The sequence below is a fragment of the Colletotrichum fructicola genome, assembly GCF_000319635.2.
Source record: "Colletotrichum fructicola Nara gc5 chromosome Unknown KSG_Nara_v1_contig03, whole genome shotgun sequence".
Lineage (NCBI taxonomy): Eukaryota > Fungi > Ascomycota > Sordariomycetes > Glomerellales > Glomerellaceae > Colletotrichum > Colletotrichum fructicola.
The window spans coordinates 3,510,981-3,537,808 of NW_027094053.1; the positions used below are offsets into that span (position 1 = coordinate 3,510,981).

A 26,828-nucleotide genomic window follows, 5' to 3' on the forward strand; every position below is an offset into this window, starting at 1 on the left:
GCGAAATCTTACATGATTCCCCCATTAACATTGGTTCAGCCAATTTCTACCACCCACCGTATGTTTATTTGATTTCGTAATAAGAAATATGGATCTCCAGACCGGATCAAGCCTGTGTGTGGCTAGCGGCAGCTTAAATAACTGAAGCTGTCAAGTCCGGTAGTTATGACTGAAGGTCAATGACACTGTTATGAATGGTCTCGTGAGGTGCGTTGAGGAGAACGTGCTTTCGTGAGGCCCGGGCTGATGGAATGGCGGCACACCGATGGCCTGTTCCCGGTCCTCAATGACGGAGAGCTTTTGTTAGGTCCCGGGGCTGATGAGCACTCTGTGATCTGAGCTCATGTCCGGGAGCAGAACTGAGTCGAAACTGGTCGTTCGTGGTTTGCAGGTTTCTCGAATGGGAAATGGCTACCATGTTTTCGTTCCACGGAGGAAACTCCGTGGAACGAACCAGCGAGTGGACCTTGAATGACGCTCCAATGTGTATTTAGTGACTAGTATGAGTCCGTAGTGATGAAAAGTGCATGTTTCTACGATCAGTGATCGAATAAATCCGTCTGCGCTCTCCGTTCTCCATCTGAAGCTTGGCTCATGCAACATCCAGCCATAGCCATGTCTTGCATTCAAGATGCCCAGCCTTAGATCTCTCCCCCAAGGATGAGACTACTAGTCGGGACTCAGGAGCACGCAGTCTCGCACAATATCCACTGATTGACGCAGGGGTTCCCCACAATCTCACCGGTGCCAGGCGGTGGATGATGGGCGCTTTCAAGCCCTGTCTGTAGTGACTGATGTTCAGCCATTGCCCATCCAAAGGATTAAACTTTGTGACAGAATTGCTTTTCGTGCATTCCTGAAAGTGCCATTAGGTGTCTCGACGGAAACAGACAAGGCATCAACGGCTTAACGGCGGGCGTTGCGCAGAGGTGTGGACGTGGTGTCTACCGGTGAGGCTTGACGGATGAGAAAGAAAGACTGTTTGAGGCGTTGGCAGGAAGGCCCAGCCCTTCGCCCTACGAGGACAGTGTGGCTTGCCATGTGTGGCGAGGTTTCTGGACTGTGCCTCGCTTTCCCCAATTTTTCTCCCCTCCTCAACACCAAGTCCAACACCACTACCACACCAACAATCACTCCGATGGCCAATTCGACTGCACAGTGGAAAAAGGCACCGAAAAAACGACATCTAGCGCGGTTACACAGACCGCCGCCTCTTTCGTCCGAACCTGGCTTCCCGTCTTCCTGTAGCTGCGATCCCTGCAAGCACCGTCTGATCGTATCTCCCGCCCGGACGAGACGAATGATCCTCATCTTCCATTCTTTCCTAAAATCGCCGTCTTCGTCAACATCGCCAGCATGGACCTCTCGCCAGACTTCCATCAGAGCAGGCCGGACTGTTTGTCGATCGCTTCACACCTGAAGACGGCCCCCAAATGAGCGAGGCAGTCAGCCGGGAGGACCAAGACCTGATACACCCGGGGCCCAAACGCACAGCCGTCTCTAGCTCTTCTATTCTTTTAGGCGCGTCGTCTACGTCTTCGTCTCCGTCTTCCGCTCCCCCCATTTTGGAGCTCCTCGTTCGAAGCGACCACCGTTCTGTTCTAGCCGCGACGGTCACCGGGCCACACCACCACCAATTGCCCGCACCACCACGAACTACGAAGGCCATCTCGGAGTCACCTCGCAACCAAATGGAGCCGTCTCGCGGGTACCGTTGTCTCCCGGCCGAGAATGACGCCGCCCCCAACAACCAGACTATTCCGTGATGGGTTCCAGCCGTTCGTCTCCAAGAAGCGACATGTCCCATTGCATCTGCGACATGTCGATGGCAGCCGAAACATTCATTATGATGAAACGCCGGCACGGGATCCCGCCCTATTCCCATCCGCCTGGCCGAATCATTGCCCCCCGTTCGCGTGTCCGTATGGTCCTCGGGACGGATACTGTCAGGGACAATCCCAACACCGCCTGCATGGCCTGCCTTGTTCTCAGCATGCCCGCCTCGTCGCCTGTTGACCGCCGCTTTCTGCGCGTCGCCAAATCCGCACCCACTCAAGCTCTTGTGCCAATGTGCCCACCGGCTGCAGCATGCGACATTCCACCGCCGCCATCGCCGCCACCGGCCAAAGCGTCGCAACGGCGTCGAACCCCTTCATATCATGCCCACGACAGGGACAGGTGTCCCAACCAGGCGGTCTGGGTGTGTCGACCACGCTCGAAATAGGGCCCCGTGCTACTCCATCGTCACGCAATGGCGGGAGATCGCCTACCATGTGGCCCAAAATTCCCTGGTCAACCCTGCTCGTCTCGGTCGTCCTCGCTGCTCTCCGTCATCCCCGCCAGACTTTAGATGGCATGGTTGCCAATCCCTCTGTTTATCTTAGCGCCAACACAAAGCACTCGTCCCAAAAAGAGGCCCGGGATACCGACTTCTCGACGCCGCCATCATCAGCTCGACGAACCAACCATGACGCACGGCCTATTGCTTTTTTTACCACGCGCAGCTGGCAATAGCAACACCCCTGGTGCCGGAGCCTGGAACGACAGACCGATGCTTAGCCTGGCCCTTGAAATCGACAAGGCAGGCAATGCGTCCCCGTTCCTACCTGCACCTGCCCTGCCGACATGCCATTGATCGACGCTTCTCGCGCCTTATACCGGCTTACTGCGAGCGTTCATGCATCTCCCGAGATCAACGTTCACTGTGGGAAATACCCAGGGCCGCTGAGCGGACGCCGTCTGTCGTGTCCGTTTGTTCCTGGGCGAGCTACGGGGTACAGCGTGCCCGACTTTCCCCCGCAAGTTCGTGGCGTCGCCCTAAGACATCCTACTTGCCATGGCGTTTGACAAGCCTGCCACAACACCAAAGAGAAGTCTGCCTGTGCGAGTCAGGATCTGCCCACTGCTGCCTCTTCTATAAGCATCTGGGACCGCCGTCTTTTCCATCTCCAGAGGAACAACCCCTCTTGCTCCGTGGTGGCATGTGGTATCGGCGTCCGTCACTCTGTTTCTTTACTCAAGGTATGATGCAACGGTAGCCTTTGTCCAACGTCTGATTTTGATCTACTTGGAAACCAATCTTCTTTAATCTCATCTTCTTTTCTTTTCCTTCTTTCGGCCCAGCCTGCCAGACGGCTATTACAATCACTACACACTCATTTGCAGACGCTCATTACTATCAAATTACAGCAAAAACATGTCTTCTATGTCCAGGAGATCGCCGGTGACGCCACCGTACGACAATGATTACAACCACAGCCCAAAGGGCCTGATGGACCCGAACATGAAGATTACCCCGCCGCCCTCTTCGTGTTTACCAGTCCCTACCATGACTTTCTCGCCGCCCGCGACCCCCCGCAGTGTCCGACCGAGCAAGATGTCCCTCCGTTTGAGAAGCAACTCCGGCTTGACATTACATACAAACGAAGACGCTTTCCGCCGTTACACCGACTACAACCCCGATGGCTCCCCGAGATCGCCAACATTCGGCCCCGGTACGTGGACAAGCCTCGACAGTATCTCCACGAGTTTGCGCCGGAGCTTCGGACCGCCCGTGATGGAAGCGGAGCCAACCGAGACGCTGCCTATCCCTGACTTTCTGGGCCGCGAAGTTTTCCAGATGATTCTCGGCAATGCGCAGACGTCACAACGATTTTTCCACTTCGCCTCGAGCCGCGGAAGTGGTCCCGATATCGAGTTCCTCCTCCGAGTCCAGGAGTATTCCCGTTGCTTGGCGCAGTTTGGAAAGCAGGCTTCATCAATGCCGACGCCCGCCAACCTGCCATCCACTGTCAGCAAGTCACTCAACGCAGACATGAAGCAACTGACTGGATGCGTGTTGCCCGGCCTCGACTCACTCTTTGGAGAATCCAAGCGCTGTGTAGAACAGAGAGTTGCGCGCTCCATTTTCCCTGCCTATGTCAAGCATCAGCTGGCTCTCTGCACTTCAGCTTCGTTGTCGGGCACCCGTGGTCCCAGGTACCCCGGCCTTGGCGAGTCTTTCTGTCTCACCGATGCCTTGAACCCCGAGAATCCCATCGTCGCCGCATCGGACGCTTTTGTTTCGCTCACCGGCTTTTCCAAGATTGAGGCTTTGCCACGAAACTGCAGATTCCTCCAAGGTGGCCTTACCGACCAGGACACCATCAAAAGGATTCGCGAGGCTGTGGTGCAAGAGGAGGAATCACTTGAGCTAATCCTCAACTATCGCCGCGACGGAACCCCTTTCTGGAACTTGCTCTTCACCTGCCCACTCACAGATTCCTCCGGAAAAGTCCGCTACTACCTCGGAGGACAGGTTGACGTTTCAGACCATGTCACCGGCTACAAGGACCTCGTTCGGGTCCTCAACTTTGGTCCGGCGCTGGACGAAACACCGAAAGACGACAACTCGGGTCGGGAATCTCGAAGCAGCCGGAGGATGAGCCGAACTAGCAGCCGTGACCGCAAGACGGAACGTCGGACAAGCCTCCGCAACAGGGATAGTCTCCACAACAAAGGACCCAAGAAAAGCCTCTTTCAACCATTCCGAAAGCATGCCACGCACAACAACGGCGGCAACAACAACCAGGAAAACGCGTCACCGTCGCAGGGAGTGGGGCTCGGACTTGAGCAACTTCTTACCGTTGGCTCAGAAGAACGCCTCTCTCTTGGCTCTCAGGTCGAAACCGTTTACGAGGCTTACAGCCGCTTCATTGTTCTTCAAAACACGGAGGGTCCGTCTGGATTCCCGCCACGCTCGTCGTCATTGCCGGCCGACCCAAGCAAGCGGAAAGCGCCTCAACTGAGCGTCGCTTACTGCTCTGCCGCGGCACTCGATGTTCTCGGTCTGGGGCCTGTTGCTGACAGCATCACGCACCGGGACATTTTCACAGTGCTGTCCGAGCTGGCCGACTCGCCATCTGTCACGAAGAGCTTCAAAAACACGGTGCGCGAGCGCGTGATCCGGGACGGCAAGGCCGCCACGTTGGACGTTATGCTGGGAGGCGGGTACCTCGCCCGCAAGGGCAGTCTCATTGGTCTCGGTGGGGGCAGGTCCTCGAAGGACGACTCCGATGGAAGTTCGAAGAAGCCCGGGAGGCCCGTCAGCAGGTCTGGGTTTGCAAGTCTCGTCGGCGAGGCTGGAAAGATGGAGAAGCTCACCACCTATTGGACCCCATTGAAAAACGTTGAAGAGAAGGTTGAATGGATTGTACTCATCATCACGCCCATGAAATGAGGCGCGCACAAACTATTTTATATGTAATATTAATGTATATAACGCAACGGAAATATGGAGGGATCAAATAGGAAGCGGGACAAAGGTTTAGATAGATACCACCGAAACACCTCGGCCCCGGCGACGGTCAAATATATCAAACATGACAATCGCAAATGCGGTCCTGGGTGGACGTCTCCAAAATTTCGTTAGTCTGAGGCGGTTTCTGAGTCTTCTTCATGGAAAACGTGGTGAGGCGTGAGAAGTCCTTCCTGTTGCTGTCTGTCGTTGTCAAAGCAGCGAGTCTTGGGTTGTGACTCAAGACATGCCTCATTAGAAGCAAAGATTAACCACACAGCGCACTTACACCCTCTTCGTCGCTGTCCAGAATTCCGTGACTACTCATCCCATCAGCAGAGACGGCTTTTCCTCACGAGTCATAGTGAAACGGCGAGTACTCACTATAAGTGAACCCTAAGTGAACTTCAACACCGTGCCTGGCTGATCGGCATATATTGCGAAGGATAAGGCGCAATTGCTGCTTAGCAATTGTGGTTCCACTTTTGCAACATCATACAGGCCGTCGATGCTCTTTCGTGACGCATGCTATATGTCGGATCTGCCAGCTGGGGCACTTTCGCGGTGGAGAGCTGGAGAGCAGTGTGGGTGCCCCCCTATCAGCGCTGGGTAGGCGACGTCAGCTTCAGTTCGACTGTGAAACCAATATCAGGCTCTGTTGTTTTGAGAACAGGACATGTAAGTTCAAGGTTGATCCAGACCCCGCCGGGCTTCAGCCGATGGAAGTTACTCAGAAAGCCGATCACGTTGTTGGAGATGTCGATGAAGAATAGCGTAACAACGGCATCGCTATTTAAGCCCCCGCAACTGCCTAAGCTAATATTCTACCTCTCTTTCGTAGTACCTCTTCTATCAGCTGCAAATTTCGCCCTTCTTCCCCTTACACTGTCAGATTACCAAGCCTACCCCTTGTCTGAGTATGAACTCGAGGGCATCCCCTATGGCGATACAAGGATGGGGCTGGTCAGGGCGGCGAAAATGCTTCCACCTCCCAAGGTCTATCACCACGCCTGGCCGGGTAGAATTTCACGAGTAAGCCGGAAGTTCAGGACTGCCGCACGGGGTCATGGTTCAGGTCTATGTTGCTGTCGAGGTGCGCATTCCGTGTTTGCTCAACTGCCTCTCCATCCCTTCCAACGGCCGACTGAAGAGAAAGACTCAACAATCATGCGTTTCCCCATCACTTTGTACAGCTTCAACGCTTGCGCGACCTCCTGGAAGCCGCCTCCCAAGGACTCTGTGCGTGTGAAGTACCCCGCAGCCAAAGGCGACATAACAGAAATCGAAGTCCGACATGTCATACAATCTTCAAGCAGATTGATATTTTGCCAAGGTTTGGCTTCGGGTTGATAAGGAGACGGTAATAAGTGACTACGACAGGACGACATTGTTGTGCAAAGGCGGGGTAGCAGGGCAGCGCTTGTCTATGGCGCTGCGGCACAGAGTGGGTGTTCTTACATTTGATGTAAGCACCAACAAGGCGACCCCCAAAGCCTGTCTCCATAAGATAGTCAGCATCCATATCTTTTCCATTCTCAACACAGCCGTTTCGTGATCGAACCCCCATACCGTTCAATATGTCCACCCAACTCGACGCCGCCTCTATCGCCCGTGTCTCCCTACACGATGCCAAACACTTCAACATCCAGCACTCTCAGACCGTTCATCGCCTGGCAATCCTGCAGCACTGGAACATTCCTGCCGGCTCCAGGGTTCTGGAACTAGGATGCGGCCAGGGTGACTGCACGACTGTCATTGCCTCTGCCGTGGGCGAGGAAGGGGCCGTGGTTGCGGTCGATCCGGCTGAGCTGGATTATGGTCAGTCCTTCGTTTACATTGGTCTTCTGCCTCATGTTTCAGCTGACTTATGTGTCCTACAGGCGCTCCATACACTTTGGGCCAAGCACAGGGTCACATCTCTCAAGGCCCTCTAGGTAGCCGGATTACCTGGGTCCAGCAAGCGCCCTTGGACTACCTCTCCTCCCTCTCTTCCACCAGTGAAAGCAAAGCATTTGACGCAACAGTGCTCGCCCACTGCCTGTGGTACTTTGCTTCCCCCTCAGTCATTGTCTCCACGTTTCGGGCTCTCAAGCAGCACAGTAAGTGTCTACTCCTGGCGGAATGGTCGTTAGTTGCGACGGACCCCTCTGCGCAGCCTCATATGTTAGGTGCCCTCGCCCAGGCGGCGTTTGAGTGTCGCAAGAATGATAGCGAGTCTAACGTGCGCACGGTGCTGGGGCCCAAGAGGCTGACCGAGCTGGCTCTGGCTGCCGGGTGGCAGTTGGAGACCGAGGCCCTGGTGCAATGTGGCGAGGGCCTGTTGGACGGGCAGTGGGAAGTCGGTGCTTGCCTTAGTTCCGATTTCGAAAGGGAGGTGGAGGAGCATGTGAGCAATGAGAGGGAGCGAGCTGTGGTTCTTGCATCGCGTGATGCGTGCGAGGTGAGTTTGAAGGGTGTACAAGGGGGTCGGAAAGGTGTTAGGTCTATGGATGTCTGGGTTGCTGGTTTCGACTAATTGGTCAAAGTGAGCGTGTATTGGCTGAACGGCTACTCGTAAGGTCGAGAGGCCCTGCAAGTTGTTTGGGATAAGTACTGGAAGGCAATGAGTCCAAAATGGATAACAGTACAGTTGTTTTTGCTCTGATTGGAGGCTTAATGTAGAAGATGTGAAAAATGTTTTATACAGCACAGCCTGAGTTTAGGAGATCGTAAGGGTATAGATCGATTGTTCAGTACTCGCGCATCGAGGTAACGGAATTGTTACTAAATTGGAGCTCTTTCCAGGATAGGTCGAACATCCTACTTTATGAATGAGACGTCATGGAAGGCGTTGGAAAAAAATAGCAGCTGGCGATGTGAGTGGGAACAGATTACACGTTGTCATAGCTTACGACCGAAGTCATCTTGAGAACCCCAGAAGATCGACGCGCTACTGCAGCTTCGAATCGACCTCGGCCTGAAGAGAAGAGCAGTTACATCCGGGTTGCTAGTTGCGAAGGAGTTAAGCTTGTGACCGATGTCAAATGGCGTTGGCTCTACTTCTTTGCATGCAACCTTCCTAATCGAAAGTGTCTCGCCTCGGTTCACATGAAAGACAAGAAACACACCGTGCAAAGCCGCAACGGTGGTATGCCTCGGAAGGTGACGAAGGGTAACTTCAGGTTTGCCATGAGTACCTGCATTTGGAAACCCTGCAAACGGTCCAGCCTAGAGATTGACGAGAAACAAGTGCGGACGGTCTGAGGTCTCTAAACTCAGTGAATGTCTCAAACATAGAAGACAATTGGTAAGGGAGAGACACATAAGTCAGCGTTTTCGCATCGTAACCGAAGCATTTATGGCAAATTTACATAAGATGAGAGCAATTACGAGCTTCTCCGAGCTGGGTCAGCCGCACCGCTTTCCCCGTGCTTGCAAAGTTTCTCGTAATACCGAAGAATTTCCCCATCTATCAAGTGCAGGGAAAACACAGATAGAGGGAAGGGACAGAGCATGCCCCAAGTGTCAACGATCATGGGGAAATACCCTCCCAGCCACGCATCTTACTGCCAGGTTGCGGGGATCGTCTGAGATCCGGGGCAAGCAGGATAGGGGTTCACAAGGCAGCAACACTTTTACGAGAAACCATGCGATTTTCTACAGACACGTGTATCTACATTGCATAATAAGAACAACATGCAACGCCGAACATGGAACGTTGCGTCGGCCGATCACCGTTCCCCGCCAGACTTCTGCACCCCAAGCGTTCGCTCCAAAGTTTATCTGCAAAAGAAAGGCTGCGAGGTTCTAGAAGACGGCCGGCGCAGGATGAGCAGCAGAATGTGATGGGAAACCAGAAAATCTCCCGCACCACCGGCAGTGCGCAAGTTTGGCCCAACCCAGGACCGGCGGTCGGGACCGCAACGCGCATGACGGTGGGACGGGAACCACGCGGGGAAAAAGGGCCGAAAATTTTGAAAGGGGAAAATTGGGGCGCAAAAACCAACTGGGACGTCAACATTAGTAAAAGTAGTGCCAAGTGGATATTATAGCGTAAACATTAGCCAACTGGCGGACCTGCAACCGTAATGCGCACCTGAAAAGTTTTATGAGGCGTATTTGACAGTTTTTTCTCATGGTCAATGCTGTGGTCAATGCTGCATTGGCATTTTTTGGGGGACTTTTGGATCAGGCGATTGACTTTTTGGAAAAGTTGGGGTAGCTCATGTTAGCTTTGAGTCAACAGGAACTCAACAAGAATCATCAACTGCTGATGAAGCCATGTAGAGCAGCCAAGTCCGAGACCGCAGATGCAGCAACTCGTGAATAACCTGACGATGGCCTCACTTTGTGAAGCTGACCAAGCTTTCAGTTTCCACGAGAGAAGTTGCGGAAGGCTTCCGTTGGAACATGAGGCTCCAGTCCTGGCAGACAGAGGGTCCAGGTCGTCAAATCGCCACGCCCGAGTGGGCCGGACTGGAGTTGCGGGACCGAGTCATTGCAGGCGCAAAGGGCCGTTTGCAGCGCCCATCCCGCCCGCGCGCCCACCCCCCGTCCGTGAAGGTCCTCAGTCTCGCTGTCTGGCGCGTGTGAGGACCAGAAAACGTGGACCGGACGCGCCGAGATCGCCTCGGCAGATGCCTCGTATGACATTTTGCCTCGTTGCTTTTTCAGCGAGAGAGGCCGATCGCGGCGCGCGAGGTGGATTATATCAAGAATCTGCGGTCCTGGATTCGGGGGTGGGAGTCATAGGAAAGGGTTTCCGGTGGAATTGGTTCTTCTTTGGCTTAATAGCGGTTTCCCCAGACGTCCGTGGTTTCTTTTTCCCTTTCCTCTGACCACACCTTGAATCTCTTCCCTCTTGCCAAGACAGAGTCGACGGATCACTCGACTTTTGTGACGTGGGAGCAGGTGTCAGTCAATAACAACCCGGACGGCCGACAAGACTCTTCGAAACCTTAATATCAACCGGCGAGCTATCCAGGCTCTCATCACCTAGAAGGAACAAATATGGGCAACGCGACAGAGGTCAGCAGCAACCCCGAGATGGAACAGTCAACGAAGAAGGATGTCGGAAACGACGCCGCGCCGGCCTACGCGCCCCCGGCGGAGGACAACAGTGTGCTCGCCGGCGAGGATGGCGAGCTCATCGACTACAAGACTCTCACCTGGTGGTATGTTGAGGCCAAAATTTGAACCGAGTCGCAGCAAATCTGAACATCATTACTGACTCTTGACCGCAGGCAAGGTGGCATCGTCCTGATCGCTGAGACCGTCTCCCTGGGTATTCTATCGCTGCCTTCCGTTCTCGCGACTGTCGGTCTTGTGCCGGGTATCATCCTCATTCTCGTCATGAGCTTCCTCTCAACGTATTCCGGTCTGGTCTTGGCCGAGTTCCGCAAGGAATACCCCTTCGTGCAGAACTTTGGCGACGCTGTTGAGGTTATCGGCAAGTCTATCGGGATGGGCCGCGTGTTCCAGGAGGTCTTTGGTTGGGCGCAGGTCATTTTCCAGGTTTTCGTCATGGGCAGCCATTTGTTGACCTGGACCATCTGCATGAACACCCTGACCAACTCGTCCACCTGCACCATCGTATGGGCCGTCGTCGGTCTGGCCGTCTTTGCCGTCCTCAACTTCCCGAGAACGCTCAAGTACACCAGTTGGATGTCCATGGCTTGTGAGTCTATTCCCCGTCGCATTTTGTGTCGCGCAAGAACCATTTTTGCTGACCTCGAGAATTAGCCTGCATCTCCATTACCCTGGCCATGTTGATCACTCTTGGTGATGTCGCCGCCGAGCGCCCCATCGGATCCGGAAGCATTGAAGTCACCCGCCAGCTCGGCTTCACCGGTGCTTTCCTCGCCGTGACCAACATCGCCATCGCCTTCTGTAAGTCACCAACCCAGAGTTACCCAGTCTTTGTCGCAAAACGCCGAATAGCATGCTAACAAACCATCTCCCAGCCTCCCACTCCTGCTTCTTCTCCGTCATCGGCGAGTTCAAGAAGCCCGAGGACTGGCCCAAGGCCCTCGCCCTGCTCCAGATCGCCGACACGACGCTGTACCTCCTCGCCGCCATCGTCATCTACGTCTTCGTCGGCCCAGACGTGCCCTCGCCCGCCCTCTCCGCCGCCGGCTCCAAGACCATGCGCAAGGCCATCTGGGGCATCGCCATTCCGACCATCGTCATCGCCGGCGTCATCTACGGCCACGTCGCCGCCAAGTACATCTTCTCGCGGATGTTCCGCAACACCAAGCACATGATCCGCCGCACCAAGATCTCTACCATCGCCTGGATCGGCATCGTCGTGTGCATCTGGGCCCTCTCCATGGTCATCGCCGAGTCCATCCCCGTCTTCAACTCGCTGCTGGGCCTCATCTGCGCGCTCTTCGCCTCGTGGTTCTCGTACGGCCTGCCCGGTATCTTCTGGCTGTGGATGCACTATGGCAACTGGTTCAAGGACGGCAAGCAGACTTGCAAGTTCGCTGCCAACGTTATGTTGTTCCTCACGGGCTTCCTCATTTGCGTGCTTGGCCTGTGGGCGTCCATTGAGGCGATCGCGACCGAGTCGCTGACGAAGCCGTGGACGTGCGCGTCTAATGCTGCGCCGTAAAGGCCGCGCGCTGTGTCAGTATTGTCATTAGAAGCTACTTAAATGTTAATATTGGGTTTATGTCCAAGACATTTGTCTTTCGTGATGATTGCTTGATTGAAGAAGTTGAATGCCATGTTGGAGATCATATTCTCATTTCTTGCATGGATGACTCGCGACCTTGAGTTGGAGAACAACTCCAACTCAGTCACGTGAGTTAATAATTGCTAGGTCGGTATCTCATCATGCCGAGGGCCGATAGCGATGTGTACGTATCTTATCTGGTAATCTTGGTGAGATTGTTCTGGAACATTTCGACTTTTCTTCATCACGAAACACCGCGAGACTCTCCCAAATGGCAGTCACGGAATCAACCAAAAGGCCAGAGGTGGTCGGAGCCCTGGCTTGTCAACGGAACTCATATCTGAAGACGTTAGAGGCAGAGGTCATCTCTTGCGAGAAGCGCCCGCCGCCGGTGGCCAAGAAGAATGGAGGCAAAGACAAGTCGAAGGAGTCCAATGGTGTTGGCAAGTCTGAGATGTGGCTGATTGAGTTTGATGATTCGGTTCTTTTCCCCGAAGGTTGGTGTCTTCCGTTATGTTATCGTGTTTTGAGGCTAATGAAATGACGAACGTAGGTGGAGGCCAGCCTTCAGATCACGGCACCATCACTCTGCTCGCAGGTGACTCAGAGACCCCTATCCCGATAGAATTCGTAGAAAGAGTCGGCTTGCGCTGCGTCTATCACTCTCCGCAGCTCTTGTCTCCAGGAGACCGCGTTCGTCAAGAAGTCGACTTCCAGAGACGATGGGACCACATGCAACAGCACACCGGCCAACATCTCCTTTCGGCCGTCATGGATACCCATGAGAACCTCAACACCCTCGGCTGGGGGATGGGCAAGAGCGGCGCAATGAACTACGTCGACCTGCCACGGAAGCCTACAGACGCCGAATTGCAAGCCATCCAAGCTCGATGCACCGAGATCATCCGGTCCAGCCTGCCCATTACGGTTGAAACTCCTGACGATGCGAAAGTGCACAAGATGCCCGAGGACTACGACCAGAGCAAGGGGGTTGTTCGTGTAATCCGCATCGGAGACATCGATCGCAATACGTATGTCCCACATGACTCATTTATCCCTATGCAGACTTGCTAATAATTGACGGGCAGATGTTGCGGTACTCACTTATCATCCACCTCACACATCTCACTCATCCTTGTCCACCACGGCGAATCAGTCCACGGAAAGAACTACCGCCTGTACTTTTCTGTAGGTGACCGAGCCATCAATTTGGCCACAGCCGCCATTAGCGCGATGAGCTCTACGTCAAAACTGCTATCCTGCCCCAGCGCACCGCAGGAAGTCGTCCAAACTGTGAAAAGAACGCAGGAAACCTCATCTGAGCTAAAGAAGAGGGAGAAGAAGCTCCTTGCCGATATCGCGCAATTCGAAGCCGAAGCTGCGAAGGCGAAGCTAAAGGCGAGCAAGGCTGTTTGGGTGCATCGCGGCGATGGAAACGCCGACTTTGTCAAGGTGGTCACGGTCAATGTCAAGGATACATTGGCGGCTTCTGGGGGTTTGGTAGTTGTGGCTACAGGCGAGGACAAACAGGGCGGACAGCTCGTTGTCTTGGGGCAGAAGGCCGGCGTCGAGGCCTTGGTGCCGAAGATCAAAGATCTCATCAAGGATGTCAAGGGAGGAGGTGCTGGGGACAAGTGGCAAGGCAAGGTCACTACTTGGGATAAAGGGGTGTTGGTGTCGTTGAAGGAGTTGGTAGAAGGATTCTCGTTCTAGAATATGTTGTAGAAATAAGGTAGAAATAGCTGTCAAGCAGACTCTTTCTATGCTGAAGTTTGACCCCGTCTATCTTGGTGTACCAGAAAAGAGGTCATACAAGCTTGGAGATGTCGGGATAGAGATCCCATCTGCGCTGAATGCCAATTGGGACCTGTCTTCTCGCCTGACTGATAGATACGTCATCAAGATCCGCATACACAATCGCCGGCCCCCTCTCCGTAGTCGCCATGATCTGCCCATTCGGATCGACTACCATGCTGTGGCCCCACGCAGGATACCCAGACCCGGGCTCGTACGACTGCGAACACATAGCCACATACAGTTGGTTGTCAAGGGCTCTTGCGCGGGCAAGAAGCTCCCAGTGCAGAGGTCCCGTCGTGCTATTAAACGCCGAGGGGAAGATCAAAGCAAAAGCCCCTTTGCGGGATGCAACCGTTGCAAACTCCGCAAACCGGATATCATAGCAGATGCCAAGTCCGGTTGTGCCATATTCCGGAAGATCTACTGTGGTTATGGAGTTTCCCGGCGACAGTGTGTCTGACTCGCGAAAGGTCATCTTGCCCGGAAAGTCGACGTCGAAGAGGTGGGCCTTGCGGTGCTTTCTGAGGAGCTCTCCGTGAGGCGAGAACACGAGCGTGGCGTTGAAGATCTTGCGTGTGTCGGGCTCCAACTCTGGTATGCTGCCGCCGATGAGATAGATGCCGGCATCTTTGGCCATACTGCTCAGCGCGTAAAAGCTCGGCGATGAAGATTCCGGAGGCGGGGCCGGTTGAAGGACCTCGGCATATTCTGGGAAGGATGTTGTAGAGTAGGGTGAGTTGAAGCATTCTGGAAGTACTACGATCTTGGCGCCGTGGGCTGACGCTTCCAACACGAATTGGCGAGCTATCTGAAGGTTGAGGGTTTTTTCGGAACCTGTTTTAGTCAGCTGTCCACTTCTTGTATCTGGGAGGTGAGTTCGACGTACCACTTGCAAACTGGATACAGGCGATTTTCACTGCCTGACGCAGCAGTCCTGGGCCTGTTGAAGTAGTCATGTTCAAGCCTTAGCAAATTTATAGCGAATGTGTCTAACGTTCATGAGGATTGAGATACAAGCACACAAGATAGGCTACGGATAACAACGTTTCCACCTGCGGCGTATTTATATTCTCATATACCCCAACTCTGCAATACTCGTTTGTCAAGATCTCCAACAGCTTGGGGTAGGTAAAGGGATCCCCCGGATCCACTCTCCAGAACAGGAAACTACTCTTTATTCGCGCCCGGGCTGTTCCAGAAAACCAAACCATGAGGCTGCTTTTCTGATTGACATCAAACTCTCGCAGAGTGCCTCTAAGTCAGCGATTTCAACAAAAGTCCTTTTTTTGTTTCTACTTGTTGTCAATTCTAGGATGAAGGTAACATCAACAGCGGTCTAGCGCTCAGCCCTAACCAACGACCGGGGTTCTCCACCAATTGATCGAGGACGATGCAATGCGTGCAGGGGGTTTGCTCCATGCTGCTGCCTGGCACAGCCAGCAGTCCTACAAGAGATCATGCTCCTGGAGGCAACCCAAGGTGCAACCTGCTGGTATTTGAATGGGAGATAACGCATGAATGAGTGAAACTTTTGATCTTGCTCGAGAAGCGTCATCTGTGCACTTCCATCCGCATTTCTGTACATCATCGACAACTTTTTCACGATACCATGGCGGCATATCACTACCGTAAGCTCAATTTACCACACGAGACCCGTGTTCTTACCGTCCAGCCCGGGAAATTCACCGAGGACATAATATGTAGCCTTTCCCACATCAACATCGCATCCCCCGATGAGCCATATGAGGCACTGAGCTACTGCTGGAGCAAAGGCATAGACCGGGACCCCGGTATCGACTCCGATGACGAGCTTCCGTGGGCAGTCTACGGCAAAGACGAAGACCAACAGCTCGTCGAGAAGGGGGGAACCCTCAAATTCAAGGACCTGGTAGACCACCCATACATGGGCGAAACCTACATCCGCTTGGGCGGCAAGATGCCGGACGCACCCATCATCTGCGACGGCGTGACTCTCGTTGTAGGTGGCGAGCTGTTTCGCGCTTTAAGGAGGTTGAGAGAGGAGGACGGGGCCCCTCTGCGGATTTGGGTTGATGCTCTCTGCATCAACCAGCAGGACATTTCTGAGCGCAACGAGCACGTCAAGATCATGGGCCAAATTTACGCGGGTGCGTCGCGGACAAGAGTGTGGCTCGGCGAATCGACAGAAATGGACTTCCATGCTTTCAGGACCTTAATGGCAATTTCGGATGTGTTTGACGATTTGTAGAAAAAGGGTCTGTTTGAGATTGACATGAGTGTTCCTCAGTTTCAGTGGCTTTTTGAACAGACAGCAAACACCGAGCGGCTAGACTGGGGCTTGCTGTCTGAAATGCTAAACAGGGCATGGGTATGTGTATCTTCACCGATTCTGAATGGGCAGAGCATGAGAGGCAAACTGACAGCTATACATAGTTCAAACGTACATGGATCATACAAGAGGTCGCCAACTCCAAGGACATTAGCGTGCACATCGGGGGTCTCAGCTTTGGATGGACATTCTTATCGAGTGTAATCCGCGCGATCCAGATGTACAAACTCCAGAGCACCATTGTTGAATGTAAAGCACTCAAAACAGTTGCCGTCATGGAGCAGTTGAGGCAGGAGCGAATCGACGAATCCGCGCCATTCTCGACCATGCCCTTACTGGGATTGCTGGAGGAGCTGAGAGACTTCAACGCGACCATACCAAGCGATAAGATTTACGGCGTACTGGGTCTAACGGAGCGGAAAGACGAGTTTGTGGTCGACTACGCCCAATCAGCGGAGAAGCTCTTCACAGACTTTGCCGTTAGGGAGTTGCAGGCTGGACATATGGACGTTTTAACCCATTGCGTCGACTCTCCCAAACCCACCACGTTGAACTTGCCTTCATGGGTGCCGGACTGGACACGCCCCGGGTGGACCGAGCCGCTCAGAATCAGAGGTTTAGAAATGAAAGCTGCTGGAAACACAAAACCCGAGCTTCTCATTGAAGAAGGCGGCACGATTCTTCGCATCAAAGGGAGAATTCTCGACCAGGTCGCTGCCATTGAGATGAAGCGTCGAATCCCGCCCCCAAAACAGGCTGGGCCAATGGACCCTGCCGACGACGAGGACGGGGATTGGGGCAAATTCGAAATGTCGCAGTACGGCGGGCCAATCCTCGATGCTGAGCCTGAACGATCTCCATCAAGCTTCTTCGCCTGGCAACCAGCGAACAAGGTCGCAAAATCCATGTCCAGATGTTCAGGAGATGATGTGGAAACGGAATGCACCGAGAGCGAGGAAGCCATGTCTGAAGGAAAAACCAAGTGTGAGACCAGAACTCCCAAGGATGCCCGATACCGATATATGAAGATCATCGAGAAGACCAGGGAAGATGCGAAGGCTTGGCATCTCGGTGTTGTGGACGTTGCATTCCCGGACAAGAAAGTCACGCCAAGAACGTGGGAGAATCTCTGGAGAGCATTCATGTACAACCGCACTCGAGAGAATGAGCGCCCGCAAGATGGATGCGCCACCGGCTTTGATGTCTACCTGAAGACAATGACCCTCATGGAGAGACCCGAGGGGATACTTCAACAGCTCCTGGCAGATCAGATTGATAACCACGGATTATCCTTACGCGACGCCGACTCGTACTACCTGCAACAGAAGGAGAATCTTGAGCTGGTCATCGGGGCGAATGCGAAATGGAGCTTGAACAGACGCTTCTTCCGTTCCGATACAGGAAGATTCGGATGGTGTGTTGATGGTACACAACCTGGGGATATCGTTGCCCTATTTCATGGATGTGATTCTGTCTTTACACTTCGTGAAGCTGGTGATGGAATGTGGCGCATCATAGGTGACTGCTACATTCACGATCTTATGGATGGCGAAGGTGTGGGATCAGATTTTGAGGAGACCGAATTGCAAATTGTTTGATTACGAGAAGAATTATAGACGAAATACATACAAACTCCTGTACTCCTGCTTCGTTCGCTGCGATGAAACTAACTTTCCGAACCTTAAATTATCAACGAACAACATGCTTCGCTGTAGCCTTTATATCGCGAGAACTAAAACCAACTCTAAATGCAATGGAGCCTTCGGGAACAACCCAACTCTGAGACCCAACGTCCCAATAGCTAAGATCTCTGCGCAGAAGTTCAAAACCAACTGTTGCAGATTGTTTCGGTTGCAAGAAAACTTTTTCAAACCCTCGAAGAACTTGTACAGGAGTGCCATTGGGGACCGTGTCTTGAGGCAAGGACACGTAAAGCTGGGGTACTGTCGAGCCAGCAACAAGCCCCGTGTTAGTGACACGGGCGGTAAGGCGTATTATAGGTTCCCAGAGTTCCGGGTGCCCGCCTGGGGTATTAGGTATAGATGGGTTCGGTGTAGCAGAAACGCCCTGAACAAGTTGCCTTATCTTCAAAGATGGCTGTAATTCGAAAGTGGTGTAACTCATGCCAAAGCCAAATTCATACAGTGGATCGATGCTTTTGGCGTCTAGATGCCGATAGTCGATGTACAGGCCCTCCGTAAAATCGGCTTGCCATGCTGTGGGCGAGGATATCTCGGCCTCAGTAAGGTTAACGACTGGGATGTTGGTGTCGTTCGGGTTGGCGGCGATTGAATACGGCAGCTTTCCAGAAGGATTGACCTTCCCCCAGAGAACGTCGACGATGGAGTTACCAGATTCCTGTCCTGGAAGATGGGCTGCTAGGATGGCTGTGATGTTGGGGTTATTAGCCCATGGCAAGATGTTGATGCCAGCCGAGTGTGTCACGACGACTGTGTTCGGGCATCGCCGAGCGACGTTCTCAACAACTAGCGTCGAGGTCGAATCTGCCTCGATGTCTGTCCTATCGTAGCCCTCAGAAGCGAACGTGTTGAGAAACACGAGACAAACGTCTGGGATAGGGTACAAGCTGCTGAAGTCGCCTGCAGCTAGGACCTTGTTGTTCAGGATGTATTGCACCCGTGCGCCATTCTCACGAGCGTGAGCCTTGATCGCTTCGAGAGGCGAAACCAGATATGTGTGCCGGCCCGTCCCAGAACCACCGCCGATTGAGAGTGTGCCAATCTCAAACCCAGCGCCAAAGACGAGCCCGTCGGCCGGGTCTGCCGCATCGTTACCGAAGACGCCAATGTTAGAGGGTTGCTTCAATGGAAGGGTGCCGTTGACGTTCTTTAGCAAGACAGTGGCTTCGGCACCGAGCTTGCGAATAATCTTGGAGTGACCGCGTCTAACATCGCGGCTCGGTGGGGGCCCAAATGGGATCAAGTGAAGAAGATTCGATTGCGCTGCGATGGTGAAGATGATGGATGGGTCAACCGTCGGGTAGTCGGCGCTATCCTGCCCAAACAGATAGTACTGTGTCATGATGCGTTGAATCATCTCGTCAAGACGATCCTCAGTGACAGAACCGTCACTGATCATTTTCGTGATGTTGGGTCCCCAGTAGGTTTCGCCCGTGAAAGTCTCGGCTTGGCCGATCGGTCCCGGCATGTTCATATCCAAGCCACCATTGATCGATTCCGGTCCTGAGTGAGTCGCGTACCAATCGCTCTGCACATATCCTTTGAAGGCGAGTTCATCCTTGAGAATCCCGTTGAGAAGGTTAGAGTTCTCACAGGCGTAGGTCTGATTGAGCCTGTTGTAACTACACATAACTGTGGCAACGCCCGCGCGGATAGAATCGGCGAATGGCCATAGATACAGCTCATGCAAGGTGCGGTCATCGATGTTGGAAGAGATCGCTGCGATTTCGGTGCCGTTTTCCAGCCAGGAATTAGTTCGTTGAGTTTCTTGTTCATTGCCGATGAAGTGTTTTGCGCACGCCTGCACGCCAGCATCTTGCATGCCTTTGATGGTGAGACTCATAGCAACTCCAGTGAGGTATGGATCGACAGAAAAGCCCTCCCAATTGCGTCCACCGAGTTGGTTCCGGCCCAGCGGTCCAGCCACTGGTCTAAGTCAAATGTTAGCGCCCTGTTGTTCACCATGGGACGACTGCAAATCTCACCCAAGTCCAACGTGGACGCCCTTGTCCCGAAACTCCTCACCCAACGCCTTTCCACGCTTGTAAATTAAATCCTTGTCCCAGCTAGCGGCTGTTGTCAGGCCGGCCGGGAACACGCTAACAAGATCGGCGCGGTTCAGCGCCGTGGGCCCGTCGAGCAGGCAGAGGCCGCGGAAGCCGACGCGCTCGATCGGCGGGATGTTACCAATGCAGCCGCCGACCTCAAGACCGATACGACCAGTAACTATTCGGGTCTTTTCGGTAAGGTTGAGACGCGCCGTAAAAGCTGCGGCCTTGGAGGCCGCCGAATCCCAATTCCGGACGGGTGAAGGTGAAGCAGGGGATTGCGGTGGTTGGCGGGCTGGCCAGCGCCCGCTGCCGGCGCCGTATTGCCTGCTGGCATACCAAACCGAGATTAGGATGAGGCCCGTGAGGTACAACACGGCTCTGGTCCATGATTGGCGACAGCGGCTCGTACATTGTGGCGGAGGGACGTTGACAAATCGCTGTTTCGCAGGATGGTAATGGTGCGGCTGCTGCTGCTGCAGGATGTGCTCTTGGCTGCTGTGGCTGGCTTCCTTGGTGCTGCTGGTGAGATCGCTAGTGGTGATTTGGCTCTCATCGGGCATCATGTCGGTCGAGAAGCTGCAGGAATGGCCATTCAAAAGGAAAGAGATCTTCTCGTCTTCGGCAGCTCGGGGACGCAGCGCATTGATGTGCGTTGGCTCCCGGACGTTCGAGTCCATGGCGGCGGGTTCGCTTCTTGTCATGTCGTTCGTCACTGTCAACGTGGGTGCACAGTCTGGCGATGCTTTAACTCATGGATTGGACAGAGCGGCACAACCGGGCGAACGAGAGATCAAGTTTCAAGAATCTGGGGTAGAAGGCCAGTTGACGTGAGCGCTTTCTTCGGTGGACTGAGAGCCCGTGAGCTCGTCTCCGCCTGGTCCGGATAGGTGACCGTGTTCCTCAGCAGCGGAGGTGTTCAAGCGATTGAAAGTGAAGGTTTGCGGAAGGAAAAGAGGTTTGAGAAAATGGGAGAAAAGCAATGGCTTGAAGGACCGAACTCGGGGGGAACGCCGTAGGGCGGACAGTCATTGCGTGACACTCGACTTACCTGACTTACCCATTTGGGGAATATGTTGGAGAAGCTCCCCTCAATGTGCCTGGTTCCTGGAGCGTTTTCGCTCTGAATGCCGGCGAATAGACCAATAGCGCCGTTGCGGAGTTTCGGGTTCGGATCCGACAGTTATTCAAGCACGTCATTGCTGATACACTGATCTACCCCTATGCATGTATTGATGTCTCTCAAGTGATGCGCTGAACTACCTCGCGATCGTTTCCGCTTAAGAGATCGTGCTAAAGGACCTGAGAAAAAGAAAGTTGTACGCGCTCGATCTCACGCTGGTCCAATTACTATGCTTCTTTCAAATCATTTGATAGATGCTGTACACCGACGTCTTGCGAGGCTTTTCAATTTTGTCTCGGGTAATACTCGGAACACAGACACTTGCATGAGAAGACCCTAGGATATTCAGTATATTGATGCGCAGAGAGTTCCCAACTAGGCAGTAAGATGATCACTTGGTTGAAGTTGGCTTATTACCTGGGCTAGGTGCGATGAACTTGGGCCCTGAATGCTCACCAAACACAACAACACATTATCGCAAGTAGACGCAATATTGCCTTGCTTTTCTATTCTCTATTTTAGCAGCCGTATTAACCGCGCAACATACTAAGAGCCCAACTGCCAATCTGGAGTTCTTTGAGGCTTGACGTCTCTGTCAACCTCAATGTGGGGCCGGAGCAAGCTGCCGTGCAAGGGTCCGTTGAGCCACTCTTTCTCCGTGACTCATTTCCATCTCCACCACCGAACATGAGCAGGGTTAGGGCATCAATCGTCAACATCCACAGCTGGTCGGTTAGCTCAGTTGGTTAGAGCGTGGTACTAATACATCATCAGATGTGTTGAGTAATGCCAAGGCCGGGAGTTCAAGCCTCCCACTGATCATATCCTTTTGCTGCTCAATGCTTTGATTTTTGTCAGTGTACGCTGTTCCCCAACCCACTACTTGCTATCTTTAGACTCACTTTGCGACCGAATCCTCTTAGTGTTGCGGACATCATCTAATTTCTTTTCGCCGTGGAACATGAAATCGTCTTTATCTTCGCTGATGAGTTGAGTCACCTGCGCTGCTACAAGGGAACAATGCACCCACCGGACATCATTGCAGTACGTTCCGAGCTGTAGACAATTGCGAAGGCCAAATCGTTGTACGGAAAACAGGTCGTTCAGTCCTCTCGGCCGAGTTGTCTAGATCTAGACATTCTATGCGGAACCCAACGGTGATCATCTGAACTAGAAATACATGGCGAGGAAGGTACAAAGTTCCCATCGCACAGGTTCTGTCCCTCAGGGCCATATGGCATGCATTTCTGGCAACCGTTACAGCGTTCTAGAAGTTCTAGAGAAGAGGCTTGAGACGATGAGAAGTCCGCAGAAGAATCATTTCGGGTTTTGCGATTTGCACTGATACTCTCATGACCGAAGGTGTACAGAGGATCCTTGTCTTCGTCTATTCGCTTCAGCTTGTGCACATATGTCCTGATGTTTTCGTCGTTTAGGTTCTCCAAAGATTTCTTCTTTGGGAAGCTAGCGAACGAGGTCAATGTGAACCGGCTATGTTCATAATTGAGATGAACTGACTTGGCCAATCGTTTCAATGATCACAGCTCCCGGCAGACATATGCTTGAACGCTGGTGTCCGAAAGCCTAAATTTGATTGGGCCCAGGTCTCAACTCCTCGATCAAATCTCAACGGTCGTGCAGGTCGGGAAAAGTCCCTGCCGTGAGCGCACTAACAGAGAAACATCAGGCAGATCCGAGCACCTCCCAATCACATGGTCGATGCACCTCTGTCGTGCGTCGCTCGCTCGGCTATTGCCAAGAGATGAACGTGTTTCTTGATAATACGCCGTGGCAACCCGTCGGCAGGACGCCGGATGGTTGCGGCTCGGGGACGCAGGGTGGTTTCGCTTTTCAAGAGAGCTGCCAACAGCTACTTGACAGTAAGCCGTTGTCGCCGGCTGGTTTGAGCCCAAACACTGTCCAAGCGTTCGCCGCCCATCAATACCACCCTTCATATCACGGGAGTGCGTCAGAGATATTCTCGGAAGCTCGTGGGGAAATCCAGGCAGAAATGACAGGCTCGTCCCATGATGTGCGACAAGGAAGCCTCGTATGTCGCGTTGCGATGCCGGCCAGGTTCAGCGTTGATATGATGAATCGCCGTTGTCAAATGCCGCTATGGAAATACAAAGGCCACCTCTTGTCCTGTTCGTCATCATTCTGAATCGCTCTCAACCGAGTCTCGTCGCCTTAAATGAACGGTTTTGGGAGCCAATGGGTACTTGGGTCGCTAAAACTTCATTGCTTAAGTTCTTCGGTCACCGATCAAGTTCCTTAATATGAGCAAAGTCCATGTGTCACTTTTGAGGATTGTTGCCAATGTTCATTTTCTTTCGTATACAGAATCGCAAGATAGTTTGACACGCTATGGGCAGAAACAGACAACTGTCGCTTGCTTGTAGTTCACAATCTCTTGCTCTCGCCACTGTCGTCAGTGCCGATTTGTTTATCCCTGCTGCCAGAGTGACGTGGTCTGGCCTTCGACGCTGACCTTATCAATAGCGATTACCTCCTCCTCGCTCAATCTCCAACCAAGCGCTTCAATAGCCTCTCTTGCCTGCTCAGCTCTACGGATGCCGACGACTGGAACAGCGCCTCTGCCGATGTTGTAGTTGAGAGCAACAGAAGCTGGGCTCTTTCCTCGCTTCTCTGCGATCTCTCGTAAGGTGGCGATGGTCGGCTCAATATCCTTCATATCGTAACTGCTGAAGCGGTACTCCTTAGGCGGTGGGTTCTCAGGCGTGTATTTCCCAGACAAGCGCCCTTGCCCGAGGGAAGAGTACGATTGGAAAACGATGTCGCTCGCCTGGCACTTTCTAATGCTTCCAGTGATCTCGGGGTAACGACGAAGCACGCTGAACTCGCACTGGTTCGTAGCCAAAGGCACGTTGTGCTTCTTCAGCTCGTCTCGGATTTTGAAGACATCTTCACTGTCGTAGTTTGCAACGCCCACAGCTCGGGTGAGACCTTCTTTCACGCACTTGGCCATTCCTTCAGTAATGTTCGAGAAGCTCTGAGGATGGATAGGTCCATGCACGAGGTAAATGTCGACAAAGTCGAGGCGCAGGCGCTCTAAGCTGGCCTTCAAGCTCGTCACGGGTGCGTCGACGGGGTGGATGAAGTTCTCCGCTTTCATGGGCGTGCTGAAAAACTTCGTCTGCACCACGAAGTTATCTCGAGGAAGACCTTGCACGAGATCGCCGACGATCTTCTCACTTTCGCCGTTTCCGTACGCCTCCGCGGTGTCGATGAAGTTGATGCCCGCGTCATAGAGAATCTGCCATGCCTCCTGGATTTTGATCCATTCGCTCTCGTCATAATGCCATGTCGGCTTGTCCCCCCATGGCCAGCCGCCAATGGAAAGGTAAGAGGCCTTGACGGGGCCATTGACTGCGGGAAATGACAGGCGGTCTTTGGCAGTTGGACAGAAGCTTTGAGGCAGCACATTTTTGCCGGCCAACTCTGGGTCAACGCCCTTGGGCTTATTGGAGTGGAACCCAGAGACCGAGGATAAGCCGGTGCTGAGTGCGGTTTGCAGTGCTTGGTCCATGGTAATTGGCGTGGGTAGATGTTATGAGAGAAAGATAAATTTTGTTCTTGAATCGTAGTTGAGCAAAAAATTGGGATTTATTCGATGGGCGTTGCAAATTTCTTAGTTGTTTTATTGCTTCGCCCAGTACGTCTGATCATTTTATAGCAGTGGTTAGAGATGATTTTCTTCCATTCTCTTCATCAGGGAACGACACAATGATTTCATCGTCGCGACAGGTGTCTTTGAGGTCAGTTCAGCGTCATGTCACGATCTTCCCCAGGTTCACGAGGCCGATGGTCCACCTTTACCCAGATATTTTGTTCAGGCCCCAAGCGATTGACGAATTGACGCTTGTCAACAGATGGGTCAACGTATGTCATCATTACTGTCTTCCCTCTACTCCATGTCCGCGTGAATCCACCACGACGATGCTGACAGCGGGATATTCTGCCCCTCGATTGAAAGACGCGGCGACGCGATGCTGCATTCCTGTTCAGCCACATCGCGATGCACAAAGCGCACTTTGTGGCTTATTCCATCACATGCAAAACCAACACCAAGAGACCGTGTACCATTATGGCCCGATCGCCCAGTCTCAACAATTCGTGAAGAGACACTGACGTCACCATGAAGGGGTCATTGAATGTGAGACAGACACCAAGCAATCACATAGCTCCATAAAACCCGGCGTCGATCGCCTTTCTAATACCTCCGTTCTGAGTGGCTCTCACTCCTTGCACACATTTTTGACACCCATCACCAACATGGCTACAGAAGGGCAAACGTACACCAATTTGAAGAAGGCCTCCAACATGCTTGGGGAGCCGGTGATCTCGTCCATCTCGGAGGTCCCAATTACCACGCAGCGGAAGCCGTTCCTGCAGCCCGAGGATGATCAGAGACTGTCCCACACTGGTAGATGATTCTCCCTTGCGTTAGTAGAAAAGTGGAGTTAACCATCGCCAAAGGCACTGCTCGGGCCAACATCGCTGCGACGCACGATCGTCCGAACGGCACGACGGAGTATGATTGGAACAAAATCCATCGTCATCAGACTGTGAGTGATATTTTCTCAGTGGCTTCTTTGAGATGCAACCTGATAACTAATGGACATAAACACAGGTATTGCAACAACACTGCGAGTTCTTCGACCGTGTAAGTATCATGCCATCTAATCTCATCAAATTCTGGTATCCTAATGCCTATTAGGACCAAGATGGTGTCATCTGGCCACTGGACACCTTTGTTGGATTTTACAAACTTGGCTTTGGACTCATTCTCTCAACACTCTCGGTCTTCATCATTCACGGCAACTTCTCCTACCCCACAGTGCGCGGGTACTTACCCGATCCCTTCTTCCGCATCTTCATCGACAACATCCACAGGGATAAGCACGGAAGTGACAGCGGCGCGTACGACACTGAGGGCCGGTTCAGCTCTCAAAAGTTCGAAGACATCTTTGCCAAGTATGCCGAGGGCAGGGACTACATGACCATTGGTGACATCTTTGCCATGCTCAAGGGCAACCGGGTAATTCTCGACCCTGTTGGCTGGGGAGGTGCCTTCTTTGAATGTTAGTAATCGTCACAATTTACTTTTTATGAATGTCACTAATCCTAGGACAGGGATGGCCACTTATTTAATGCTCTGGCCTGCCGATGGCCGAATCTGGAAAGAAGATGTCCGTGGGATTTATGACGGCAGCCTGTTCTACACTATTGCTGCCCGAAGATCCCAAAAGAAGGACGTCCAATCTAAGCACAGTTAGTGTATGGCGTTATCTGATCGGTACATCAGGCATTGCTGTCTAGGATCATGTGATCACCCGCTTTGCATACTCAATACCTTACATACGCAGGCTACGTAGCAAGAGTTGATTTGTACGGGCATCTCACCGGATGAGAGCCTTTAATCTCTTCGAGAAGCTTTGCATCTCCGTTTTGTAATAGAGAAAGTCTAGATAATTAGTGCATCAAGAGATCGGAGACAACAAATCTCCCTCCCTGACACGTACTCTGGACGGTTACATTCTATTTTAATCTAGTCACAATTCTGATCATTTGAAGTTCATCCTGGGTTTTAGAACATACTAAATCAATCGCATATGTTACAGCATGTTAAGTGGCTCAAACTGAGCTGGACAGGAGCAGGTTGTACACGCTCACAATAGAAAGGCCGATGTTCAGGAACAAATCACAAGCAGTGAAGTCGTTTGCGAATCAAAATTTAGTAATCATCCCATGATTTTGGCGAGAAATTCATTCATGGGTGCCTACCCCGCGTCACATCAATGCACCAAAACCCCCCTCTTCGGTCGCCGAAGCTTACTCGGCCGTGCGGAGTTCGTTGATCATTGTCGGCAGTGGCCATCAATTAACATCCCGCAACAT

At 52.8% G+C, this 26,828-nt stretch overlaps 9 protein-coding genes across 9 annotated transcripts; 6 read left to right on the plus strand and 3 right to left on the minus strand.

Moving 5' to 3' along the window:
- Positions 1-2,836: 2,836 nt before the first annotated feature.
- Positions 2,837-5,218, plus strand: PHOT2-1 (Phototropin-2; the record flags this gene model as incomplete). Its single annotated transcript, XM_032024594.2, has 3 exons — positions 2,837-2,873; positions 2,922-3,021; positions 3,190-5,218. The coding sequence occupies 3 exons, from the start codon at positions 2,837-2,839 to the stop codon at positions 5,216-5,218; spliced, it is 2,166 nt and encodes a 721-aa protein (XP_031878765.2).
- A 1,634-nt stretch (positions 5,219-6,852) lies between these two features.
- On the plus strand, positions 6,853-7,803 carry ustM-0 (Methyltransferase ustM; the record flags this gene model as incomplete). The annotated part of the gene is made up of 4 exons (XM_066151514.1): positions 6,853-7,093; positions 7,156-7,374; positions 7,444-7,715; positions 7,801-7,803. 4 exons carry the CDS (start codon positions 6,853-6,855, stop codon positions 7,801-7,803), a joined length of 735 nt encoding a protein of 244 aa, XP_066009118.1.
- Positions 7,804-10,264: 2,461 nt separating this feature from the next.
- Positions 10,265-11,867, plus strand: mtr-9 (N amino acid transport system protein; the record flags this gene model as incomplete). The annotated part of the gene is made up of 4 exons (XM_032024596.1): positions 10,265-10,428; positions 10,498-10,931; positions 10,997-11,143; positions 11,218-11,867. 4 exons carry the CDS (start codon positions 10,265-10,267, stop codon positions 11,865-11,867), a joined length of 1,395 nt encoding a protein of 464 aa, XP_031878767.1.
- Positions 11,868-12,201: 334 nt separating this feature from the next.
- On the plus strand, positions 12,202-13,643 carry YNL040W (putative alanyl-tRNA editing protein alaX; the record flags this gene model as incomplete). Its single annotated transcript, XM_032024597.2, has 3 exons — positions 12,202-12,427; positions 12,484-12,961; positions 13,019-13,643. The coding sequence occupies 3 exons, from the start codon at positions 12,202-12,204 to the stop codon at positions 13,641-13,643; spliced, it is 1,329 nt and encodes a 442-aa protein (XP_031878657.2).
- A 94-nt stretch (positions 13,644-13,737) lies between these two features.
- On the minus strand, positions 13,738-14,683 carry CGGC5_v005784 (Hydrolase; the record flags this gene model as incomplete). The annotated part of the gene is made up of 2 exons (XM_032024598.1): positions 13,738-14,561; positions 14,614-14,683. 2 exons carry the CDS (start codon positions 14,681-14,683, stop codon positions 13,738-13,740), a joined length of 894 nt encoding a protein of 297 aa, XP_031878658.1.
- Positions 14,684-15,245: 562 nt separating this feature from the next.
- CGGC5_v005785 (Heterokaryon incompatibility protein 6, OR allele) lies at positions 15,246-17,633 on the plus strand (the record flags this gene model as incomplete). The annotated part of the gene is made up of 4 exons (XM_032024599.1): positions 15,246-15,355; positions 15,432-15,853; positions 16,019-16,074; positions 16,140-17,633. The coding sequence occupies 4 exons, from the start codon at positions 15,246-15,248 to the stop codon at positions 17,631-17,633; spliced, it is 2,082 nt and encodes a 693-aa protein (XP_031878729.1).
- Positions 17,634-18,122: 489 nt separating this feature from the next.
- On the minus strand, positions 18,123-20,463 carry bglG-3 (putative beta-glucosidase G; the record flags this gene model as incomplete). Its single annotated transcript, XM_032024600.1, has 3 exons — positions 18,123-18,132; positions 18,179-19,666; positions 19,721-20,463. The coding sequence occupies 3 exons, from the start codon at positions 20,461-20,463 to the stop codon at positions 18,123-18,125; spliced, it is 2,241 nt and encodes a 746-aa protein (XP_031878699.1).
- A 2,889-nt stretch (positions 20,464-23,352) lies between these two features.
- On the minus strand, positions 23,353-24,456 carry CGGC5_v005787 (putative oxidoreductase; the record flags this gene model as incomplete). Its single annotated transcript, XM_032024602.1, has 1 exon — positions 23,353-24,456. The coding sequence occupies one exon, from the start codon at positions 24,454-24,456 to the stop codon at positions 23,353-23,355; it is 1,104 nt and encodes a 367-aa protein (XP_031878651.1).
- A 746-nt stretch (positions 24,457-25,202) lies between these two features.
- On the plus strand, positions 25,203-26,206 carry PXG3-1 (putative peroxygenase 3; the record flags this gene model as incomplete). The annotated part of the gene is made up of 5 exons (XM_032024603.1): positions 25,203-25,353; positions 25,407-25,495; positions 25,561-25,593; positions 25,648-26,011; positions 26,064-26,206. 5 exons carry the CDS (start codon positions 25,203-25,205, stop codon positions 26,204-26,206), a joined length of 780 nt encoding a protein of 259 aa, XP_031878717.1.
- Between the last annotated feature and the right edge of the window lie 622 nt (positions 26,207-26,828).